The 25,701-nt window shown below is 38.1% G+C and overlaps 1 protein-coding gene across 3 annotated transcripts in view; it reads right to left on the bottom strand.

Annotated features, from left to right (window-relative positions):
• LOC149084633 (choline kinase alpha-like) overlaps positions 1-22,760 on the bottom strand; it is a 57,968-nt gene extending 35,208 nt beyond the window's left edge. Inside the window, exons 1-2 of one of the 3 annotated variants that reach the window (XM_089235025.1) lie at positions 22,447-22,760; positions 15,686-15,814 (exon numbers count right to left, since the gene is read on the bottom strand). In XM_089235025.1, the coding sequence (XP_089091151.1) occupies positions 15,686-15,814; positions 22,447-22,523 (206 nt within the window). In that variant the 5' untranslated portion in view covers positions 22,524-22,760. Of the gene's footprint in view, positions 1-15,685; positions 15,920-22,446 lie in introns of those variants that run through there. The other 2 variants (XM_089235026.1, XM_089235024.1) reach the window with 2 other exon arrangements.
• Between the last annotated feature and the right edge of the window lie 2,941 nt (positions 22,761-25,701).

Here is a 25,701-nt window from a genome sequence, read left to right as displayed (position 1 = left end):
GGAGCAGGTTTTCTATGGGGCGCGCAGCGTGAAAACACTGATTGGTCAAAAAACCTGAATTTCGGGTTTTTAACCAATCGGCATTTTCACGCTGCACACAGCGCAGAAATTCTACTCCTAGGAAAACCCGGCTTAAGGGCCCTTTCACACGGAGCGGATGCGGATCCGGAAGAAGTTTTAACAATTGGTATATACGGAGCCTTTCCAGACGATGCGAAATTCGCCCGCACCTAGGAAATGTTCATGCGGGTCCGGATGTCGTCCGCATGTGTCAAAACCTAAGTGCGGCATCCGCATCCGCACATACAAATTTTGTACATTAGGTTATTCGGAGCTATTCACACGACGCCGATCGAATTCGTCCGCATCTTTGGCTAATTTTTAAAGATGAATTTTGCACGGAATGTTTTTAATTATTTGCCATAAATACTCTTAAAAATACCAAATGAAGGTCCCTGTTCATCAATAAGATGTACCCACTACGTCTCTCTCAGTACTTTACAATTTTATACAATAAAACCTGCCACTGACGGGACCAAAATTATAAGCCGTTCTTTAATTCATTACGAATATAATTGACTACATACTTTAATAACTTTCAAATTTAATTCAAAAATTTTAATTATTTTATTTCTAAACATTTAAATTATTTTAAATATTTTTTTATTTTTTAAATTTTTAATCTTTTTAAACTTTTAAAACTAAATACTTTTATTAAACGTTATCCACGTACGGCGTTCACTCAGGGCCGGATTAAGACGTTTGAAGGCCCTAAGCACTTGAATAGTTTTAGTGTCCCCCATATATATTTTACACAATATTGAGTCTATAAAACTTAAAAAAAAGTGAAATTTTATATTTCAGAGGTAACTAATCTAAGTATGGGATTTCACTCTAAAAGTTTTATGAACGTTATTTTATAAAACTTGAAAAAAGCAACCAATAAATTTATCGGTCACATTCGCGCAAATGCAACCGATCAACTTGTTGGTCACATTTGTGAGAGAATTATTATAAAATTTTTATAGTGTAATCCGGGCTTGAGACAGAATTGTGATGTGAATATTTCTAAGCACAGACATTTTGGAAGTCACCACCCCTTCCCCCGTTTGCAAAGTCTTTGATATCTCCTGAATTTTTATTTTTTTTGGAACATCATTGGATGTGTTTTTGGAATTTTTCTTATTTTCCAAAACAGATTTTAGATTTTCTTTTTCAAAATCTTTTGAAAATATTTTAAGATATTTTCTCCTATCGACTACTTGTGAGGATCGAACCGAAGGCATCTTCATACCCATATTATATGGGGCTCTAGATTAAACAACCAAAGAATGGCTTTAGGCTGCCTATGGACACTGTGAATCAGGGGGTGAAGGAGAAAAATAATTACAAAAATTGCGAAAAAAAATGTTTTTATGCACAAATTTCAAACTAAAGATTCCGAACGCCCGCTTCTTTAGCGCTCGCGTGATAGGGCATGCGGATCCAGACCTGCGTCCGCTCCGTGTGAAAGGGGCTTAAAGCCGGGTTTCCTAGGAGCAGGTTTCCTATGCTGCGCGGAAAGTGATCCGCCCAGCTTGACACGCCGTCCACTCACCAATAAGAAAATCAGTATGATTGTTTTCCTACAGAGCGCAACGCGGTTCACGAGAGCACTTTACGTCGGGCGTTATTGGCTGACTGCTTCTGGAGGAGTCAAATGCGTCGTGCGTTTCACCGATCTTCTCTTCATTTTTGTTGTTTTCTTTCCCTTCAAACCGGAGCATGCAGACGACAGAGTAACTGATGCCAGGGCCATATACTTTATATAGCCACCTTGAGCTGATGCGCCACGCTAGGAAAACCCAAACGCGTAGCGTGATTATGTAAAAAGTTTCTGCCGACGCGAAACGATCCAGTTCGGTTCACGCGGCGCAAGAAGCCTATTTCTAGGAGCAGGTTTCTATAGCGCGGGCAGCGTGAAAACGCTGATTGGTAAAAAAACTCCTCAATTTCAGGTTTTTAACCAATCAGCGTTTTCACGCTGCATGCGCGGCGCAGAAATTCTACTCCTAGGAAAACCCGGCTTTAGGTAAAGCGTGGACAGCGCTATCCACCGACAGCGTCCACTAGATGACGCTGTCCGCGCCATAAAGGAAAAATAAATAAAAAAACTCTATTAACCTTTTTTTGGAAAAATTCAATTTTATTTTTCAGCATGACCTCCTTCAAGCTCCACGCAATTTTTTCAATCACTCAAATTCCTTCATCCCGCCAGAAAATTTACATTTTCTCTAACTCTCTCTCAAAAAAGTGATTCACAGCTTCAATGACCTCTTTATTTTAATGAACAACTTTTTCCCAGCAAGCGAAACTTTCAATATTGGGAACAGAAAAAACTCACATGGAGGCCAAATCCGTAGAATTTGATGAATGAGAGAGATTTGTGCAAAGCCTCATTCATGCAATTTGGCCATTGCAATGATTTATTTATTTATTCACGTCTCAACAGGCAAGGATTGCCCAATTACAGAGATGGACAAGAGAAGAAAAATACAAAAACGAAAATACAACAAAAAAAAAACGAGTGGAACAATAGAAATACATATGGAAAAGCATAACATGAATAAATACTCACACATAACTTTTAAGAAATTCCCTTATTACAGTTGAATTGAACATATCGGGTTTCACATCGCACTGATTATATATATTGCACATCTCAAAAATAGGGGACCGTCGTAAAATATTTGTTCGGGGTTTACGGAGGCGTAAAGTTCGCCGAACAGGCCTATTTCCAATTGGCACAGAAAAATCAACAAGTTGAAGAAGGTAGCAGTCATCAATTATATCATTGACAATTTTATACAAAAAGCGAAGGTAACTCCTCCTTCTTCGGCATTCCAATGATTGGAAATGGAAGAAACGTCGCAGTTCAGTTGTACTTACGTCATTGATGTAGACGTGAAATTACCTGTAAAACATATAACATAGAAATCTGTTCTGGACTCTTTCTAGTATCAGTGAGTCTAGATTGTTGTGAGGACTCCATATAATAGTGCAGTACTCTAGTTTCGGGAGCACATAAGTCCTGAAAAGTGTCGCGATTGTTTATCCGTGAGATGGGTATTGATTGACTTGGTGAGATAAGAGCGTTTTTTTATGCGTCAATTTTGGCAGTTTCACCTGCAGCAGTTCTTTCATCTCTCCCAGAATTTTTGGCACAATGTTCTCCTATCATTGTGTGACACTTCTGGAAGTAGACCATATAGATCATGACTTGAGAATCTCAAAAAATGTGGCCATCACTTTTCCAGCAGACAAAACAGCCTTTACGTTGCTTGGTGTCGTTTCATCAAGCGCCGTTCACCAATGCTTTGACTGTTGTTCCGACTCTAGTGTACTGTGACGGATCCATGTTTCACATACGGTCAAAAATCGACACCGAAAGTTTTTTGGGGTATGCATGAGCCAATATTGAGAATTTATCTTTCAAAATGTGTTTTGTATTCGCTTTTGATCAATCGTCAGCAATGGCGGCACTCACTTTGCACAAAGCTTTTTCATTTGCAAATTCCCATGAATATATTGTGAACCCGCTCTACTGGAACGCAAGAACGTTTGCTTTCTCAAGCGTCATCAGTCTGCGATATTCCATGATAACATGGACTTTTTTTAATGATTGCCAGGGTGATGACCCAAAACCGGGCGCCCAGGATGCTCTCCTCCTCCGGTGTACACACGTGCGGCCGGTTTAAATTCGTTGATCCAAAAATAAATGGTCTTTAATGATGGTGCAGTCTCCATGAACTTATTCCAATTCAGCTTTGATCAGGGCACCGAGTTGTGTTTCGGCACTCATGGGTGCTGTTATTAAGGTGGAAAACAAACAAGTTCTGTTCGAAAAACGTAGTCAGAATGAGAGAGCGCCTGTAGTGGTCAGATTTGTTCCTTCACTTCAGACGTCTTTCTGCTAACTTGTTGCGACAGGTTTTGAAGTTCACCATATTCAACTATATATATATATAATACAGTCTTGACTGGCTAACTGATGCATCATCGCCGAGCCGAAACTACTGAAGATATAAATATGAAATTTGACCAGTATAGTCTTATTTCGTGATGTAAAGACTCACAGAGAAGGGATTTTTCGAAATTCGATACCCAATGGAGGTCATTGGGGGTTCAAAGGTTATATAGAGAAATCACGCTGAGCCAAAACCGCTGAAGTTATAAATATGAAATTCGGTCAGTAGTTTTATTTTACAATGCAAAGACTCACTAAGCCAGGATTTCTCGAAATTCAACCCCAGGGGAGGGGTGCATGAGGGGTTCAAATGTTATACAGGGGAATCATCGCCAAGCAATTTGCGGATTACCAGATCCACGCGAGCGAAGCCGTAGGTGGGTAACAGCTAGTTTCAGATATTTTTTTTCTTTTTACAGCACTTGTTACAATGCATTTCCAGAACTGCTACAACGCCAAAAATTAAACCACAAACGTCTTTCTGCTAACGTGTTGCGACAGGTTTTTAAGAGCCATACATACAGTTTACTAATAATTTGAAAGTGATCGTGCGCTATCTCATATAGGGATTTACTTTACTTATCAAAAGACTTCGTAATGCTGTTGTTTCCGACACAACTAAACATCCAGTCCACCCATTATCACTTTGAAGCAGCCTCATTAGCAATTCAAACAACGATACTCCGCCAAGGAGTCCAGTCCAAGTTCTCTTTGCTAGAATAGATGAATGTCACAAAATGATTCCATTGCGTATATCATTTTGAACGATGGGTTCCTGTCCGTGTCAAAACCAGGAACCGATGCAACGGTTTTTTCATCAGTACTAAAAGCTTTTCCGGAAACCCCCTACAGTGAAAATAATACAATACGCTATGGCAGTAAAAATTCGATTTTTTTTTTTTCCACCGGCATTTATTCGAATGTGTGGAAAACTTTTTTTTAGACGGATCGACTTTCAATTACTTTCATATAAAATCCAGTATCTTATAAAAAGGTAGGAAAAAAAAAATAAAACAAACGCAGTAAATTTCATTTCAGCTGAAAAATGAATGGTATATAATTTTGATATATATGGGAGAGGGAAAAAAATTTCATGATGAAATCGGCAAAATTGAACGTCGCTGAATGCCAAGGTCATGAAATATTGTGCAAGTGATACTGTGGAACGAGAGAAGTTCCGTGGGAGTAACAAAAGGTGGATTTGTTAAAGTAATAGAGAAATAATTAAAATATTTCATGAGAAAAGAATAAAAAATAACTCGGAACACGCTGTGGCATTAACAATCCCCGACCAAGGGAATGAACAGGATTTCTCACAAAATACAAAAATGAATAAAAAAAATGTATGCATTTTCCATAGGTCTCTGGAGATCGAACTTTGTATCATAATGAGCTCAAATTTATCATAAAGAATTAACCATGCACAGTGATCCATAAATTCGTAAATAGTTGAAAATTCATAAAAACTAAAAGAATAGGTACATTTGAATGCGATTTTCGAAAAAGTTGTTCTCAAAATGTTTTTTTTTTTTTTGGTGCAGAAAAATTGATTCAAATCGTTGTCGACAGAGGACGCTGTACGAAACAAATCGCTGGAAATATGCAAATCACAATATGAAAATACGGAATGTACGATTAGCAGCTAATTTCTACTCTCTCCTGTTACTGGCGCTTACACAGGTTGTCGTGATTTTGAGATTGGTGGATAAAGCACTGTCGGTGAAGTTGTTGTGATGTAGTTACTTGTACAAGATACAAGTTGGATTCTAAATCCATAAAGATTAGACCTGTCTTTTGTGAGGTGACAAAAAAGTTGGATACATATATTGTGAAGATCAGGATGCGGTACAAGTGCAACTCCGTCGGACAGCTAGCTTCAAGAATGTTCGGATAGCTGATGCCTTGAGTATGCCGTACTGCTCCTGCCCTTCACTCCCCGCTGATTATTCTCGTCCGGCCATATTTGTACCTTCATTCTATTTATCTGAATGGCAGTGTGCATTGAAACTTGTTTAACTGAGGTTCATGGACAAACATTTCATGCCAAAAGATGTCTTTTTGTAAGATCTGAAATCACATTCTTATACACTGCTGGCCACCGTAAATGCAACACCCTGAAGGAAGCATGCAAATGATATGAAATTTACAACATGCATTAGCGGAGGTGAGATATGCAAATTATTAGAATTTCAGCGCAGACGCACATCACGCGCGCCTGTGGCGCCACTTCAAATCGCTATTTCAGGCTTGGAGATTTCGACGATTTGAAGTACGGCAATTGTGTTTTTCTTGTGGTTTTTTCAAAAAAACGATCAATTATGCCTCGTAGAAAACAGCGATCATCTTTTGATCAAGTATCCGAGTTCGACAGAGGAAGGATAGTGGCCTACCGAGATTGTGGATTATCTTTCACGGAAATCGGTTGTCGTGTTGGACGAAACCAAACAACTGTAATGCGGATATGTGATCGTTGGATGCAGGAGGGTACGACGGACCGACGTGTTCGATCGCATCCACCTCAGTGCACCACTTCACGTGATGAAAGGCGTATTGTGCGTATGGCAGTGACGGATCGCTCAGCCACATCACGAACCATAGCACAGCACATTCAGTCTGTACCGCATCATCCAGTGTCTGCGCGTACCATTCGACGCCGTTTACAGCAGAGTGGTCTGTCCGCAAGACGTCCATTGCTTCGTCTACCCTTGACGCAGAACCACAGACGTCTCCGCCGCCAATGGTGCGATGAAAGAAGGATGTGGACGGCACAATGGAATGAAATTGTCTTTACTGACGAATCACGCTTCTGTCTGCAACACCACGATGGTCGGATTCGAGTCTGGAGACACCGTGGAGAGAGGATGCTGAACAGCTGCGTTATGCACCGCCACACTGGTCCTGCACCGGGTATTATGGTATGGGGCGGTATTGGATATCACTCTCGCACTCCTCTAGTACGCATTGCCGGTACTTTAAAAAGCCAGCGCTACATCTCCGAGGTGTTGGAGCCAGTTGTCCTTCCTTACCTTCAGGGCTTGCCCACAGCCATATTTCAACAGGATAATGCGCGACCACACGTGGCACGCATTGTCCAAAGGTTCTTCGTCAATCGCCAGATTGAATTGCTTCCCTGGCCTGCTCGCTCTCCGGATCTTTCGCCGATAGAAAACATGTGGTCCATGGTTGCTCAACGATTGACCCAGATTACATCCCCAGCTGCCACACCAGATCAACTTTGGCAACGCGTGGAAGCTGCTTGGTCTGCTGTACCCCAAGAACACATCCAAAGTCTCTTTGAATCAATGCCGAGGCGTGTGGCAGCGGTGATCTCCAACAATGGCGGCTACTCTGGCTACTGATTTTGGCAGGAACCACACTCCACAGAAGTCTATAAATTTAATCATTTGATGCTTGGTCAACATGTTATCTACAAAATAAATATTGTTGCGATATCTCTTGTCTTTCTTGGTGTTGCAATTTGGGTGGCCAGCAGTGTAGTTACGTTTTAGATTCTAATTGCACTAGGTGCCCTGCAAATTCGTAAATAGTTCAAAATTTATAAAAATTGTAGGAATTGGCATATTTGTGAATGTGGTTTGCGAAGTTATTCTCGAGCAGGAGGATTTTTTGATACAGAAAAAAAGTTAAAATTTTTGTAGACAGAGGGCACTGCGCGAAAGAAAATAACTGGAAATATGCAAATCAAAGTCCTATAAAATGCAGAGTGTACGATAAACGAATCATTTCTGAATTTTCCTGTCACTGGCGTTTACATGAGGTGTTCATTGTGATGTTGACATTGGCAGATATAGACTTCGGTGAAATTGTTTTACCTCAGGCTGAAGCTTTACGAATATTTCGGACACCGCAGAGATTGAAGAAAGGTTCGGGTCCAATTACTCCTGCCGGACTGATTTTTAGCGGTTAAGTAAACAACAAAGGGCTCACTAGTGTTTCAAAACCGTAGAAGTGTGAATTTTGTACACTGGGAATTTTTCCAATTGTAACTTTTTAAATCTGTAAATATGCACGGAATGAAATGGTTTTCAGCGTCCTCAATCAACAAAAAAAATGGAACTAATTTTTTTCCATACCGAGAAAAATCCCCCTTCGTGAGAATAATTTTCTCGCAAACTCCATTCAAATATACCAATTCCTTTTATTTTTATGAATTTTTGAACTATTTAGGAATTTATAGGACTTCCTCTATGAACTAAATTCAATCCATGGGGGAAAAAAAAGATAAAAAAATAGATTCAAAAATTTTTCCCCTATAAAAACATCCTTGACCCACACACTAGGGAAAATGCGCTCTACGTTATAGTGAAACAGCTCATTAAATACAGAAACAGTATTAACTCTTCGTTTTACGCATTTTCATAGATGGGTGCAGGAAACGCAAAGGTAAATATAAGAGTGCGCATTTCTCAAATATTTCCTTATGAACCGACTACCCACAACAAACATTCTGCGAATGTGCAGCTGTCATTGGAAGACGAGAAAAAAATCTCTAATGGAACTACTGGAGATTAATCTACGCTGTCCCGACGAAAGGGGGAAAAAAATCGTAAATCCATTTTATAATGATTAATCCCATCCCTAATGTCTCAAATCATGAACATATTGAGGGAGAGGGATAGCCCATTAAGCTTATGCGTAATGATACCAAAATTTATGTTTGATTACGTGTATCAAATAGCGCGGATCTCATACATGTACGATGCATTCACAAAAGGGGTAAAGAAAATACGAATACAGTACGTATTAGAACAGTGGTTCTAAACCTGGGCCATATGGCCCTCTTACGGTCCTGGGATATTCTGGGGGGGGGGAGGGGACACGGATGAAAATCAGATGAAAGGGAAGAGAAATAACAAGAGCTGTGAATAAATAAAGCTTACTAGTGAAATATGGTGGGAAAACGTATGACTACTTTCAGAAACCGGCAGAGCTGTCCATAGAACCAGGCTATCCGATTGATTAAAAATCCAAATTACAAGCTAAAAAAAATGTGAAATTCGGGTGTTTAACCAATCGAAGACGCCACGGGTTCCCAGAATCTAAAATACGGTTAAAATTTTTTAAACATATTTTAATCTAAAATATGTTCACACCCTAAGTTTGTAAACATGTAAGCTGTTTCTTCCAGCTGAGTAGAGGGGAAGGGGGTGCAGAACATTACTTAGCCCGCGAACCCGTGATGTTGAGACGGCCATGCATATAACCAACACCACATAAGAGAAGACATCCCTTCTTTGGGGGGGGGGGGGGGTGTTGATATAACTCCCACAAGGACACTCATTAAACCCTAGCCCAGAGTAGGGGAGGACCCAGGGTGATGTGACGAAATATCGATTTACTGTGTATGTTCGTTAGATCACCACATATTTTACGCAGACCTATTTTTCCCATATAATCCGGCTCTTGGGAAGGATGATAACCCCCCCCCCCCCACACACACACACACTTCCGGATACGTGTCTTGTCCAGAGTTAACTGTACAGATCGATTTATACAATTTTTGGTCATTATAAATTTAGTTTTGACTAAATTCAATTTCATAAGTAGAAAGTGCCCCGCTCCTGGAAGAGGTCCAAGAGGGAAAAAATACCATAAATGATCATATATTCAACACACAAATAAAAGCCGAAACTTTGTCATTGACAGCTGGAGTTGGACATATAACGGGCTCTATAACCTTCAATAGCCTAGGCTCTAATGAAACCTATATCCGGCCCTGCTTCTATATCAGATAAATTTGCTCGTAAACAGCATATATTAAAAATAATTGTTCGCAATTATGGATTTAACAAAGATATTGCTTAGATCATTTTCATTGGCGCATAGACTTCCAAAAAAAAGAAGCTCGCTCTGCTACCCCTCCCTAAAGAGACGCTCGCTTTAAAAACTATCTGGAAGATACCATACACCACAAATGGAAGTCGACCCAAAGCTACCCTCAAAACTTCCCCTCGAATCCAAAAATAACTAGAGGAAGCAATTTATAACAGAGAAAAAAAAAACGCAGAACAATCTTTTCTTCTTTTCCTAGACACTGTATTTTGGACAAACAGAACCTAAATTGAATCATTTCGATTGAGAACCATGGAAAGAAAAATTCTAGAAATTTCTACAGCACATCTCTGACGACCTACTATCCTCTAAGAAAGATCACTGGATGATGCACTCGACCCTGTGTTCTACAAACCATAAAGAGAGAGAATCAAGTTCGCATATAGAAAGAAAGTTTCATTAACCCAGCGAATGGTTGAACAGATTCGGTTCCAAGTTAAAGGATACGAACATATAATGCAAGCTGTTTTCCATTACTTCAAGTCGGCACCGTTGCTGATTGGTTAAAAACCTGTATTTCAAGTTTTTCAACCAATCCGTAACGGCACCGACTTGCATAATCGGAAACCAGCGTGCCCTATGTTTGTACCCTCATCAAAGAAATTTGGGATATTCGAAGTTTAGATATTGAGATGTAATTTAAGATCGAACTAATAATACAGAGTGGTCCAGAAGTCTTGGCCTGTTTTGAAAAATATATATATTTAAAAAATGCTGTTAAAGAGACAAACGGATTAAAGCATTCGAAAGAGAAAGGTTTCAAAGTTTTTCTTTACTTACTAAAAAATTTCCGCAAACTTATCAAAAAAAAAAAAACATTCACACCCCCCAGTGACGCGGAGAATGTAGCATTTCTTGCCATGTTATTTGTAACATGGACCTCAAAGCAAAATGTTTTGAATTGTTCTGAAGCAAGCCCTCTGCTGACTGGAAATGTTCTGCGGTAAAAATCACCATCATAGTGTTTTCTATATTTTTCTCAAAATTCTTCCAGATTGTTCTTCAGCAGCACTGATTTCGGTAGTTTCTGCTGTGGGGAACATGGGTGTTATAAAAGGGAATTGAGGATGTGATTTCAAAAGAGGTACAGACTTCTGGACTACCCTGTATATAAAAGAACTGGTCGAATGAAAGTTGGATTTTTTTGAGTCTCTCGTAAAAACAATAGGGTAGAAATCTGCATTCAAACAAAAAAAGTACACGAGATCATAACAACTGATTGCAAATGCGTCTTCAGGGTTCCGAAAAACCCAATAATGCGACAGGGGTTTACGAAACATAATGTGCAATATCCGACTACTGTTGCGTAAATGTTGCGGTTGCAGAATCAATACAATCAATTGCTGATTCTTAGAAGCAAAAAAAAAAATAATAAACGAGATATTTCGTAGTTGTCATTTTTAGGGGAACCTAACCCTATAATATACTGTGGGCAGAGTTCCCAGCAAAATCTGCTTGATCATTTCTCTCAAGCCAGGTTTTCCTAGAAGTAGGTTTTTACAGCGCGTGCAGCGTGAAAACTCTGGTAAAAAAAAACCTGAATTTCAAGTTTTTAACCAATCAGCGTTTTCACGCTGCACACGGAGCAGAAATTCTACTCCTAGGAAAACCCGGCTTTACTTTCCCCGTCGACGCTCGATTTTACGAACGTCTAATTCACGAAATCGGAACAATTAAATTACCCTGCACGTTTTTAGGAACTAATCTTCTGGTCCCAAACAATACATCTATTAAGAGATTGGTTTTTTTTTTCGGCCCGAAATATACTAATAAATTGGATTTTCTAGATGTTATGCCGAAACGAATATTTAGAAAGAAAAGTGATTCGTCTCCTCCGGAAATCGAACCCGGATCGCCTTGCATACCGAGCAAGTGCGCTAGTACTGCCCGGTATGCAAAGGGGACCCAAATTCGATTCCCAGAGGAGACAAATCGCTTTCCTTTCCAAATTCTCGTTTCGGCACATTTAACATAAAGAAAATTTAATTTCTCAATACATCTATTCCTTTTATTCCTTTGAACATCTTTCCCATTTACGAATTTCCGATTTTACAAACCATTTTTTCACATTCGTAAAAAGCAGCGTCGACTGTATTTTTTCCAGGACGCTGGAACCACTGGTAGGTGAAACATAAAAATCTCACAATGCCTCTTTCCGCACTTACATTTTCCTGTATCACCGCATAGAAAAAAAAGATCCGATAAAGAAATCCCCAAAATGGGGAGGAAATCACATCACAAAATCTGGTGATGGAAAATTCGGTAGACAAGGAGGAACACTGACTAACATTCGTGTCCTAATTCGGTGTCATTTTCGACTGTATTTCGTCCAGGTTACACACACGCAGGACGTCGTGTCATCTTCACGTGGCTTAGCTTTCTTTCCATAGGGAAACGTGATCAGAATGAGTTAATAAACGGAGGGAAAGGAAGGAAACTATTTTCTTTCAATTAGGGCACCACTGACGTTTTCATATTAAGAGCTATCCCACCCCTCTTTAACAGCTAATTACCAATCTCTCAACTGCTACCCCTGTTTTCTTGAGTAACACCACAGTTATAGGGTATGATATTCTAATGTGAACGCAAGTACACAGTGTTTTCTCGCCCCCCCCCCCCCCCGCCATCATCACGTTAATCCTAAATGAAGATTGAAATATCTTTTTTTTAATTGACAACTTTCATCACTGTTTTATAGCTGACTGGCATTTACAGCTCGTATAATACGAGATCTTCGAACTTCCCGGGCTAAAAACTGAATTTCAGACTAATTCACAAGCTAACTTGGATTATCGGAGCATCAACTAACCAAGTCTCTAGTTATAGACAAACTGTATAGTTTTTTATTGAATGTTAAATCTGGTTGAATAAATTTATTCTGGAATGTATAAATCCAGAGTCTCTCTACAAGGCAGTATAAAAAATATTTAGCAGTGATTCTCAACCTTCTTTATCCTTAAACACCCGGATGCAATACAATTTACCCACCCGCACCCCTTGGATAATGTTTCCTATTTGTAAGAAAATTGTTTCCTTAATTACTTTAATTATCCACTAATTAATTTCTACAAGTTCTTTTACGCATTATTAATTTTCTTTTGGCTATGGTTGATAGATAGGTAATTTTGGCTTATTGTTCTGAAAACTTACTCATAACTAGAGTAAAAAATGCCTTATAAGATTTTACGAAATTTGAAGGGAAAATATTCAGTGCATTTGTTCTTCACTTATTAATTCCAGCCGAACAATAATATACATATGTTATTTGGCACCACTTGATTAAATTGTGACGTTTTTCCTGAGGCATGATCAGGACAGAATCAAATCCAAACGCAGCATACTAATACCAAGGAGATACGAATGTAAACAAACCACAAAATATTTGAGATATTTTTTATGGTATTTTTCCCCAATCGAAATGGAAAACAAGTATGATCGCTAACCAACAGAAAAAAAAAACAAACAAACAAACTTGCAACACAAGTTTTTCATGACGCTTTTCTGTCAGCGAAAGATAAAAAAAATGAGGTACCGAAGTATCGGTACGATTCATAATTTTTAAATAGAAAAATTCTTCTCATCATTTCGATTTTCCTGAAAAATCAGTCAACATTATTAGGATATAATTTTTTTTTTCATTTCGCATCCATAAATATGCCTTGCCGTACCCCCGAGTCACTGATTTAGAGATTTCCACAGTTTACCAGAGGAGTAAGCAGGTGAAGAGCATGGCCCCCACAAGGGGTGGGCTGACAAGGTTCCAGCCCTGGGGACCGGGACGATTTTTACAATTTTTTTGCTTTTTTTCACACTATAAATTCATCATAAATGGGCCCCCCGTGAAAGTCTGGTCAGGGGGCCCACAAAAGATCACAGCCTAGGGGCCCTGCTTCAGGATGTGGGGGCCTTGGTGAAGGGCATAGTCCCCACCCCTACAAGACGATCAAAAATATAAAAAAGAATTCAAACATTTCTTGTAAAAAAAAATTAAAATATCACCTTCATACTCGTCCTGATGCAGATGGAAGAAATTCATTCCAGCTCTCCCTCTTTTTGTTTTACCTCTTTTCATCGAGAAGCTTCATTGTAACCATCTGAACGGAAGTCCCCCCCCCCCCCAATCCTTCTATACTCCCATAATTAGTGATTTTTCCCCTACATAGGTTCCACTTTTTCCTTCTCGCACCCCTCCCTCTGGATAATACGTTTTTTATCTGTTAGAAAATTCAGGAATTTTTTTTTGTGTAAATGATTACATTAATTATCCAGAACTAAAAAAACATTTACTATTTTTAACACTATTTTTTTCAGATTTGAAAAAAAAGATACATTGAATAGTTCTTCACTCATTGATTCCAGCAGCGCAAACTATAAATTAATGTTTCTTTGATACTTGACTGAATTTTTTGACGTTTTTCCCGAGTCATGTGTGTTCACGACAGTATCAAATCTAAGCGCAACATGCTAATAACGTGAGGTATCAATGTAAACAAACCACGAAATAGTTTAAGTAAATAACGGTATTCTTTCTCGACCAAAATGGAAAACAAATACTAAAAAAATTTCACAAACGCAAAATTTGTATGACACATTTCTGCGGGAAGAAGTCAGACGATGAGGCGTCAAAATGCTGGTACGATTCATATTTTTTTTTTGGTAATTGAAAAATTCAATTTTCATCATTTTAATTTTCTTGAATAATCGGTCAACACGTATTTTTTTTCCATCTCGCACCCCCAAAAAATGCTCTCCCGCACCTCCGGTTAGGAATCGCTGTTATAGATTATAGAGAAAGAGAATATATATATATATATATATATATAGGGGAGGGTTTGAAAGAGACCGCGAGGGCGAAAGGGAAATTTACTGTCATTTATTTTTTCCCTTCCTATTTCTACCATGCGAAACGAGGAATTAGTTTTTTGAGAATTATCGATACTTCATATACGGATCGACCAAATTTGTTGTCACTGTACGTGGATAGGTTAATTATTTTGCGTTTTAAGTACTTATTTATTTTTAAGTACTTCTCGAAGGTTAGTAACTCGAACATTGAATGACACAGTTGCTTAAAAATTGAAAAAAGTTTCACGAAAACAAGAACTCCAATAAAAGTCTCAATTTACATATTAAATTAACTGAATTCACAGTAGTATTTTTGTTACTCGCTGCAGTGGGAATCAAAAAAGGCTTTCATAGCATAGATTTGACTGAACCAAATATTTCATTGGATAAATCTTGATATGTTGGAAATGAAGCATTGTTTTAACTTTGTAATACTTTCAAAGTCGATACAAATTAAATCTTGACATTATTTACAATCTATCTATCTATCTCTATCTTAAATTCATTAAATAATTTTTCTAACCTCCCCGCCGTAGAACTCCATAATGTTATAACTTTTTTTAAACAATGTTTTGAAGTAAAACAATTAATTTGAGCTGATATGAATGCCTAGCATTTTGCAAGTTTTCCCGGTTTTCGAATTACTAGACTGGGGCTTGCCACTAGCTGAAAGTCTCACCAGAACCTTACTTTTCTCGAGGGCCCGCGATTCTGTTAAGGAGGTCTCCTGAAATAGGGCATTTCAGCCTTACAAGTCTAAGTCAGCGACCTGATTATATAACATAGGAAGTCTTGAAATACGAGCATTTTTAATTGTACGCGAAATCAGTTTACGCTAAGTATTGAATTAAATTTCAAATCATGTTACTGCTTACAAACACAGCTGTTAAAACTTACGAACACGCGAAAATCCATCACTTTGTGTCCAGTAAATTATTTAAAAATATCGAAGAAAACTAAAATAAGAAAATTCTACTTCACCTGATGGACCGGAACACCATGTCGGAACTTGATATGCTTTTCCAGGAACCGCTCAGGTAATCGCGGCATATTCGGTACGCTTGGTCCCTCATCCTAGGGACAGCGGGATGTGCCTGATGTGCCCCGGAACTAGACATCAGTGACACAAAATAGCAATTGTTATTATACTTATTTTAAAACTAAAATAGTTTTGTTGTTATTAACGCTATGAATGGTTATGAAACAAGTCCCACATAAAAAACAGAACAATATAAACAATGTCACAAAAACAATATTATGGAGGTGTTATTTTTTTCGTTAGACGTTTTTTTAAATAGGAAACTCGCCGCTCCGAACAGCGGCAACGTCAACGAACTAAGTGAAATGTGTTTGGTCTTGTTTTTTTTCTTTTCTCGACACAGACACGGTAAGCAATCGGCTTCACGTGCCGCGAAAAAAGAGGCGGCGCCTCGAGTGGCCGTTGCCGCCTCTATTCCACTCTCCATGTCTATGGTGATATACTGTTCAAGCTAGATGCTGTGTCGTCACTATGCCCGATAATGGAATCGGGCTATTTTATTTGACCATACCATGAATATTTCGGGGTACACGAAGGATTCGTTATATACTGTACGCCGTTTAATGTAATCACATTGGGGCTCGAGGTTTCTGATAAAAATAACGGATTGATAACTATATCTGAAAAAATCCCGGTTGTAAGTACAGTCGAATCCCGTTATAACGAACGCTAAGAGACCGGACGAATCACTTCGTAAAAACGAAATTTCGTTATAAAGGAATTCCAGGTTACCTAGCACTGTCCCTATGTAAATTTATTTGGAGAATTAAAAAAGTGTTCGTTAAAACGAGATTTTCGCTATAACGGGATTCGACTGTATTACGACCACATGTCCCGTTCAGGACCATCATGTCCCGTTCAGGTTCATGGAAACAGGACCACCGTTCTTCTTTCCCATATAACAGGTTTAAAAAAAGTTAAATCATGCTTTTTTCCCCTTTTAAAATAATTCTGTAACAGGAATCCCCCTCCTTCCCTAAGCTAAAATCCTTTTTTTTTTAAAAATTCAGAAATAGTGAGGAGTTAGACTGAAACTGTCTAATGTGTATTACGTGTTACGATACTTTCCATAATGTATGGTACGTTATATAGATTTCCTTGTGAGATACTTCCATCCGAGGAACTGTGACTGTGGTCAGTCACAGGAAAGAAATTGCAAAAGATGCGCTACACGCACATGGTTCGTAGCGGCTATTGCTGCCCGATCAAGACACTAAACTAGAGTACGGAAACTTTTGCCAATAAAGGAGTCTCCTGACCACCTACATAGTCTTGCAGATTAAAAAAAGATAACTAATGGGGGGGGGGGAACGAGCCTGGATCACCTTTAGCTTCGAAATATGCAAAAAAGAAAAACTTTCGACGAAAAAAAATTGATAACATAAACCTAAGCCCTGATAAATTTTTACGAATTTTTTTTCCCAATGTAATAGTCCGTTCCGTACGTGGAGAAAATTATAACTACAGCCCAGAAGTTTAGGCACTAAAAATTCTTAAAATAGGCAAGGCAAAAAGGCACTAAAAAAAGACATTTAAAATTAATAGAGAAAAGGAGAAATAACACGATATTAAGGGTTCGAAGCTGGCTAAAAACTGACTGCCTTCACTGAATATTCTGTTTCAATAATGAATTATATGAATGTTTCAGACTCATGAAAGCAGAAGAAACATCGTATTAACTGATATTTCACTGTATCCGATTATTTTATAAGTGGACACAACTATATATATATTGTGGACACACAATATCAAATAATGAATTACTCTGTAAATTATCAAGAAATTTATTTCTCAGATTAAAAAAAATTGAAAAATATGACCAAAATTTGTGTAAAATTAGAACGGTGTATTCTAAGGCCGGGATTACACTATAAAAGTTATTTTATAAAACTTTTATAGCAAAACACCGGCCTTCGAAATCGAAATTTAAACTGATTAAAATAAAAACTAAAAATTATATTACCCGATATTTGACTGCATAAAATTTGTCTATAACTTAGTTCAACTGTAATAAATTTTATCAAAGTAATAACTCAAAAAAACAAAAGGTAAACATATTTCTAGAATATTCATTAATTCCGAAATTAATGTTCTAAGTCAACAGAAAGTATAAATATTATTTCTGGCAAGTGAATCAACACATTTCTTGATAGCTCGCGATTTCTTTACCAAATCACACAATTTTTTTACATGATTACTGGTCACTTAAATAACATGTTTGAGAAGTCTTAAAATATCCCCCCCCCCCCCCATCACCTACAATGAAGAAAATCAGACTAGAGCAATCGACTTGAGGGAAAACGTTTAAAATTCAAACCCTTCCATCTATAGGGCGACTCAGAAAAGATGGGGGAAACTTTAAGAGGTGATAGTACACACCAATGCAAACAATGTCATCAAAAAATGCATGGTCTAACATGAAACGCAAACACGTTAGCGCGTTTCAAAACGGCCGCTCCGCAAAAATTATAACGACATTCCTGTTATATATCTGGAGAAGAAGAAACCGTATGCAAATCTGCGTCACAGTGAATAAAAGGCGCAGACGCGAGCCCTGTGAAGTTATTCCAGCGTGCAACTGTAACGTACGGGATAATGGCACACTTTAGTAATACTAAAAAAGAAGACATTTATTTCATTTACGAAGCTGCAAACGGAACTACCACAGAGGCAGCACGAATGTATGGTGAGCATTTTCAAACAGGCGGTTACCCAATCCGAAAACATTTGCGCGCTTGCATCAGCAGCACGATGCATATACGCTGGGAAACCGCTCCCCATACATTCGTGCTGCCTCAGTGGTACTTTCGTTTGCAGCTTCCGTAAATGAAATACGTGTCTGTTTGTTTTTAGTATTACTAAAGTGCGCCATTATCCCGTACGTTACAACTGTTAGAACGGTTGCACGCTGGAATAACTTCACAGCGCCGGCGTCTGTGCATTCTATTCACTGTGACGCAGGTTTGCATACGGTTTATTCTTCTCTAAGTTACATTGGCATGCATGGTGCTCTTTTTCTCCCGATAAATTTCAACAGGATTTTAGCGTGTTTCATGTTAGACCATGCATTCTTTGATGACAATTGTTTCAAAGAATGCAATCACCTCTTAAAGTTTTCCCTGATCTTTTCTGAATCACCACCCTGTAGAGAGAAACCGATCGAGCCTCTTAAAATGCAGAGTTGAAAATTTTGAAAAAAATTCTTTTGACGTTTTAATGCCGAAAACTATATAAGTTCTATAGAATATGGTCCTAAAAAATTCACGAAAAAACAAAACAATATCGAAATAGAAATTTACAAGAAAAATTCAAAAAACTCATTTTTACAAAGTTTGAATATAGGCAAAACACATTTATGGCATTTCGCCCGAACTTCCAAGCTCTAGTGATAACAATACGCGAATGATAACATTATTCGTGATTCCGATAAGGGGCCGTTCAAGTATTACGTCATAATCGATGGGGGGAGGGGGGTTTCCGATTTGCTGACGTTTGATGTGGGTTTGGATATTGCTTACGTCATCAACCACCATTTATTAAAATATGAGTTAGGATTCAGAGGGGCAGAGCTGAAGACGAAATTATGCTGACAAGGGGGGGGGGGGTCAAAAATGGCTAAAAATTAGCTTACGTAATACCTGAACGGCCCCTAAGCTACCTCCTGCTGTATCTAGGGAGTGCACAAAGGTGCAGTGCTCGAAAGATGATCCGATAGAAATCGGAAATAAAAATACGGGATCCACACGGGAGGTTGTAAATCAGTTGTCACGATTGGCAATTGCCAAAAAAGTCACAGGAACAAAATTTCTATTTTTCTTTAGGTCCATGTGATTTTCTATTATTCTTGCTTCTTTACCCCGAGCTTTCAGTTGACCACAAGGTCAACTGTTTCTATCAATACATATCACGATATGTATCCAGGGGCGTACGCAGGATCCAAACTCTGCAAGAAAAGTGTGGGGGGGGGGCAGTAAGAAATTCTCTCCCTAGAAATTTTGAGTTTACCTTCAAAAAGCATTTAAATTAACAAAACTGAAGCAAAAGATCATACAAAAAGAATGATTTTTCAAGAAAAATATTTTTTAAATAACTTTTTGCTTTTTTTTTGGGGGGGGCAGATCTTGCAACACACCCCCCCCCCCCTTCGTGTATTCGAATATGATATTTAGTTTCAAAATGTCATGATGATTTGGATTATTTCTGCCGAAAATGATTTGATGTTTTCATGAACAATTGAATTTTGCATGTGACATCATAATCAGGAATTAGTTCATCTCTAAATAAATATATATATACGCCTATAAATTGTTCGAAAATAAAAATATCAATTGAGATCGTATGATATTTTCAGTGAAGAATGGTTTTTAATATTTTCCATCGCACATTTTCAGTCGAGAATGCATGTTTTAAGTCTGTTTTTTTTTCGGTTGAGAATGGTCTGATATTTTCAGTTGAGATTGAATAATCTGATATTGTCCATCGAGAGTGGTCTGATATTTTCAGTTGAGATTGAATAATCTGATATTGTCCATCGAGAGTGGTCTAATATTTTCAGTCAAGAGTACTTACATGCAAGGTTGTACACTTTCTTCCAAAGTGGAAAAAACTGGCCGGAAGAAACTAGTTCCCTCTCAATAATTTATCATATAAGTTAGAATTTATGCTCTAGATATAGCGAATGTACATTTTTGTACAACACATTAAGTAAATTTAATTTCACTCATTTAATTATGTATGCAAATTAATAACTGCATCAGTCTTTTGCACATTTAAGCAGTTTCTTCTGTTTGGAGGAAACTGTGCGGCAACAAACCAACTCTGTTTCTTCTCAATAGAAGAAACTAGTCTTTCATAAACGAATGCAAAAGATGAGAAAATTCTTGATTATTAAGGAAATTGAAGGAGTGCTTAAAAACATTTTGACACATCCACAAAATTCATCAGGTATGCGCTGTCAGGGTTAGGAAGTTCCCCTCAGAGTTCGAAAAAAAATCACCAAGAAGAAATAGATCTCTTCCAAACTGAATGCAAAAGCAATGGAAGAAACTAATTTATACAAAAAATTACTTCATTTTATAGTCATGCACTCATAATTTATTGCAATTACTAGAGGATTTTATCACCTATAATGTTAATATAGCATCCATTTTGAAAGGGTTTATTAGTTGTACATGTAAAGAAGAGGTCCATTATTGTATGTATTACTTTTATTGACAAGAAATACGCGAGTTTTCTAATTAAAATTCTTCATTTTATCTGTTTGTGCAATAAAAGTGTAATAAAACCTTTTTTGTTACGGTAGTCATTAAGTTGTTCCAAAGTTGAGTGGAGAAATACAAAAATATGCAGTCGAATCCCGATATAACGGCACCATTTGTATTGCAGATTTCTGGCACTATATCAAGTTCGGCATCATATCGAATCGCAAATTAACTTGTGAAATGCCTATATATAGAATATTTGTTCAATGAAAAATTCCAGAAGCTAAGCGGGATCAACACTACAACAGGGTTCGACTGTATATAAAATTCTTTTTTAACCTGCTGAATTTGCGGGACAACTTACATTGAAATAATTTGCACATCCTGGGTAAGATATTTATAATTAAATGTTAAATATTGTTTTTAAAAACTATTTATTTCACACACACAACCAATGAGGTGACATAACAACCTAAAGAGCCTCTGACTATTAGTGGATTTGTACGACCTATCGTAGAAGCCCCTGTAACCCAAGTTTTTGTCACAACCCATAGGATAAGAACCCCTGCGCTAGTATTTTCAGTTGAGAATGGTCTGATATTTTCAGTTGAGAATGAGCGGTCTGGTATGTTCAGTCAAGAATGGGTTGATATTTTCATTCAGGAATGAACGGTCTGGTATTTTCAGTCGAGAATGGACTGGTATTTCCATTTTTCCATTCAGAAATGAATGGTCTGATATTTTCAATTAAGAATGGACTGATATTTCCAATCGAGAATGAACGGTCTGGTATTTTCAGTCAAGAATGGACTGATATTTCCATTCAGGAATGAATGGTCTGGTATTTTCAGTCGAGAATGGACTGATATTTCAATTTAGGAATGAGCGGTCTGGTATTTTCAGTCAGGAATGAAGGGTCTGGTATTTGCGGTCAAGAATGGTCTGATATTTCAATTTGCGATTGAGCGGTATGGTATTTTCAGTCAGGAATGAAGGGTCTGGTATTTTCAGTCGAGAATGGCCTGATATTTCCATTTGGGAATGAATGGTCTGGTATTTTCAGTCGAGAATGGCCTGATATTTCCATTTGGGAATGAATGGTCTGGTATTTCCATTTGCGAATGAATGGTCTGGTATTTTCAGTCGAGAATGGACTGATAATTGCATTTAGAGATGAGCGGTCTGGTATTTTCAGTTAAAAACGGACTGATATTTCCATTCAGGAATGAGCGGTCTGGTATTTTCAGTTAAAAACGGACTGATATTTCCATTCAGGAATGAGCGGTCTGGTATTTTCAGTCAGGAATGAGCGGTCTGGTATTTTCGGTCGAAAATGGACTGATTTCCATTCGGGAATGAGCGGTCTGGTATTTTCAGTCGAGATTGAATTGTCTAACATTTTCACATGTCCATTGCACTCCATACTGTGGGGTGAATAAACCGGTAGTTTTTCATCATATGTATTAAATATAAAATTTAGAGAGAAAAAAGATATACTTCACCTAATTTTCCAATCTAATTCCGATAATGCGCTGATTATTTTTCTAGAAAAGTACGTAGAAGAGAAACACCTAGTCATATATATATATATATATATTTTCCTTATTATACGTGACAGCTTCTCCTCCTACCGCCTCTTCGCTCAAGTTTCTCCTCTCCGAAAGTCTTATAATACAGTTAACGGACCAAGTAATAAATATACACAGTTTAGATTCACTTCTAAGTGAATATTACGCTCGATCCGAATATAAAATATCACACATTACACGATAGAAATTTACCTGATGTTCACCACCGAAAAAAAAAATCAATTTCTGATCCTCCGAGAGTAATGTTTTCTGAGTAGGATTGTTTATGGTACAACGAGCGACTTCATTCCATAAATCTTGATCTTTATAGAAATAACCGAAAATGACGTAAATGCTGATTCAATTCGTTGTGACCATGTCAGCGACATGTACTCTCAGGACATTCACATGATTGTGGCCGCTTCAACTTAAAAAAAAAAAATACAGTGAAACCTCGATACAAGGATATTTTGCGGACCAAGAAAAATATATCGTTATAGAGAGAGATGGTCGTTATATATCGGGAGACAGAAGTTTAGGCGGCATTCAAGTACAGTATTATGCCCGCTGATTTTTAGCCTTTTCTAGACCCCCCGTCAGCTCTGCGAATCAGTGCCGTCTTAGCGCATGAGTCTACTCGGGGGCCTCCGAAAAATCCCTTGGTCCGAGGGCCCATGATGAGCTTAAGACGGCCCTGCTGCCGATACCCCCTTGAAGAAGAGGGGTGTTCTTTAGGGGGATGTTGGCTCTGCCCCTTATCTCCTAACGCAGATTAGGATCAGAGATGTGCGCGGGGAGTACGATCGTCTAATCCCCCCCCCCCAGTCGATCAAAAATTTATTTTTGATGGGAAAAAAATATTTAAAAATAATTTAAATATCGGAAGAAAATAACTTTATCATAATCAATATCTGTTAATTTCATTACAGTTTGAAGGCTAAGTACTTGAAATTGCGCATTAAAAAATTCACTGCAACCAACCCTAGCGCCTTTTGTGCCAATCAAGATGGGATCGCCCTTCAAGAACATAAATAGGGCGGCAAGTTATCCAAAAGTAGATACCACGCACGCCCTCGGTGAACTACACCATCCGCTCCTTCATTCAAAAAGCATGTATTCGCTTATGTACGAGAGTCTAGCAAATCACTCAAGAATAACGCATGTGATGCACTGAGTGGGATTGGACATAAAACAGTTTAACCCCCCCCCCTCCATATGTGAGACAGGATACGGGGAGCCCTACTAGAGGAGGAGGTTCTTTTGAGAACTTAGTGGAGTGGGAGAGGGGAGAAGGATGTCAGAGTAGAGATAGCCAAACTAAGACGCAAGGTTTTCCTCATTTATTAAAGATCTCATTAAGAATATTTTATATTTCTATAAAAAGTGGTTGATGACGGGACATCAGTCGGACCTCCCCCCATCAAAAGTCAGGAAATCCGAAACATCCCTCCCTATTGATGCTAATGTAATACATGAATGGCCCCTTTACACTGAAGTACAAGCATTTCCAACGAAGACGAGAAAAAAATTGTAGCAAGGTTGCGATATATGTATGTTATTTCTTACACGGAATGTACTTGAAATTCTATTCTTTACTAGAATCAAAGAATAAAAGTTTTCCGAATTTATAAATTATCGATTAATTGTTACGCTATCTGGAAACAAAATATACTCCAAGCAAAATTGGGACACTTGCTGTCACAAGCTTTGTAAATAAGAAAAAAAACTATGCAATGTACAATTATAAAATGTTTCCAGCAGATATTGTCAGTTAGTTCGGTGTTAGATAGCATTGCAAAACATATTTGAAAAATGTTTCTCCAGAGTTCTGTTAAGTTGAAAGCGAAGTGCTGATCAATGGGCTGGATATTTGGTGGCTTCTGTTCCAGGAGCCATATCTGGTGGAAGGAATCTTAATCTGATGGAATATAATTCCTCAACCAAATTCTGTTGATGAAAAAACAAACGCAATCTCTCAGAATTCTGGAATGTTTTCTTAGACATATATGCCGTTTTGTGTGTTCGTGAACTGAATAGTTTTTTGTTGTTCGTAGTTATTTAAATTCATTCGTTATAATTATTTTTTAAAAAATATTTTGTTTGATGACCTCTCAATTTCTCCAATTGCAGCCTTGAATCAAACCCCTCCCCCAGTTCAAAGATTTTATCTGTGTATGCATGCAAAAAATAATCAGGCAATTTAAAAGCTCAGTGAACTTTCTAAAGTCTCTCCCCAAAGAACGCAAACATTCAACACCTTATTCACCTAACACTAACAGAGACTGTCATTTTCACTTCCAAACATACAATTTAGAAGGCAGCACTACTAGAGCATGTAAAACCCATTGGTTTGACAACATCTACACGCAGAACTTGTGTGCACATACGATTAAGTAGTCGTTAGCAAAGGACGAGCTGGAACAACCCCTTCTGTACGAGAAGTCATTTTGTGCAGCAGCTCCAGATACTATCCACCTACAGTTCTTGAAAGTTCATTCTCACTGAGGTAAAGACGAATTCATTATTTGCACAGTCAATAATCTCTCCCGTTGAAAGCAAGCCTCCAGTTTTAGTGATTTTTGATTTAATTCTATAAAATTTTTGTTTGTAATATGCAGACAGAGTTTTCACCTGCTTTATACACAATCTAAATCATTCTATGATTATTTCCTCCAACTTAGACTGAGATTTTATAAAGAATATACACTGCTGGCCACCGTAAATGCAACACCCTGAAGGAAGCATGCAAATAATATGAAATTTACAACATGCATTAGCGGAGGTGAGATATGCAAATGATTAGAATTTCAGCGCAGACGCACATCACGCGCGCCTGTGGCGCCACTTCAAAGCGCTATTTAAGACTTGGAGATTTCGACGATTTGAAGTACGGCAATTGTGTTTTTCTTGTGGTTTTTTCAAAAAAACGATCAATTATGCCTCGTAGAAAACAGCGATCATCTTTTGATCAAGTATCCGAGTTCGACAGAGGAAGGATAGTGGCCTACCGAGATTGTGGATTATCTTTCAGGGAAATCGGTAGTCGTGTTGGACGAAACCAAACAACTGTAATGCGGATATGTGATCGTTGGATGCAGGAGGGTACGACGGACCGACGTGTTCGATCGCATCCACCTCAGTGCACCACTTCACGTGATGACAGGCGTGTTGTGCGTATGGCAGTGACGG

This window comes from Pholcus phalangioides, unplaced genomic scaffold (assembly GCF_987345545.1).
Source record: "Pholcus phalangioides strain wild (caught in Gottingen) unplaced genomic scaffold, Ppha-v1.0 ptg000008l_1, whole genome shotgun sequence".
Classification (NCBI taxonomy): Eukaryota; Metazoa; Arthropoda; class Arachnida; order Araneae; family Pholcidae; genus Pholcus; species Pholcus phalangioides.
This window is presented reverse-complemented; position numbering and strand designations above follow the sequence as displayed.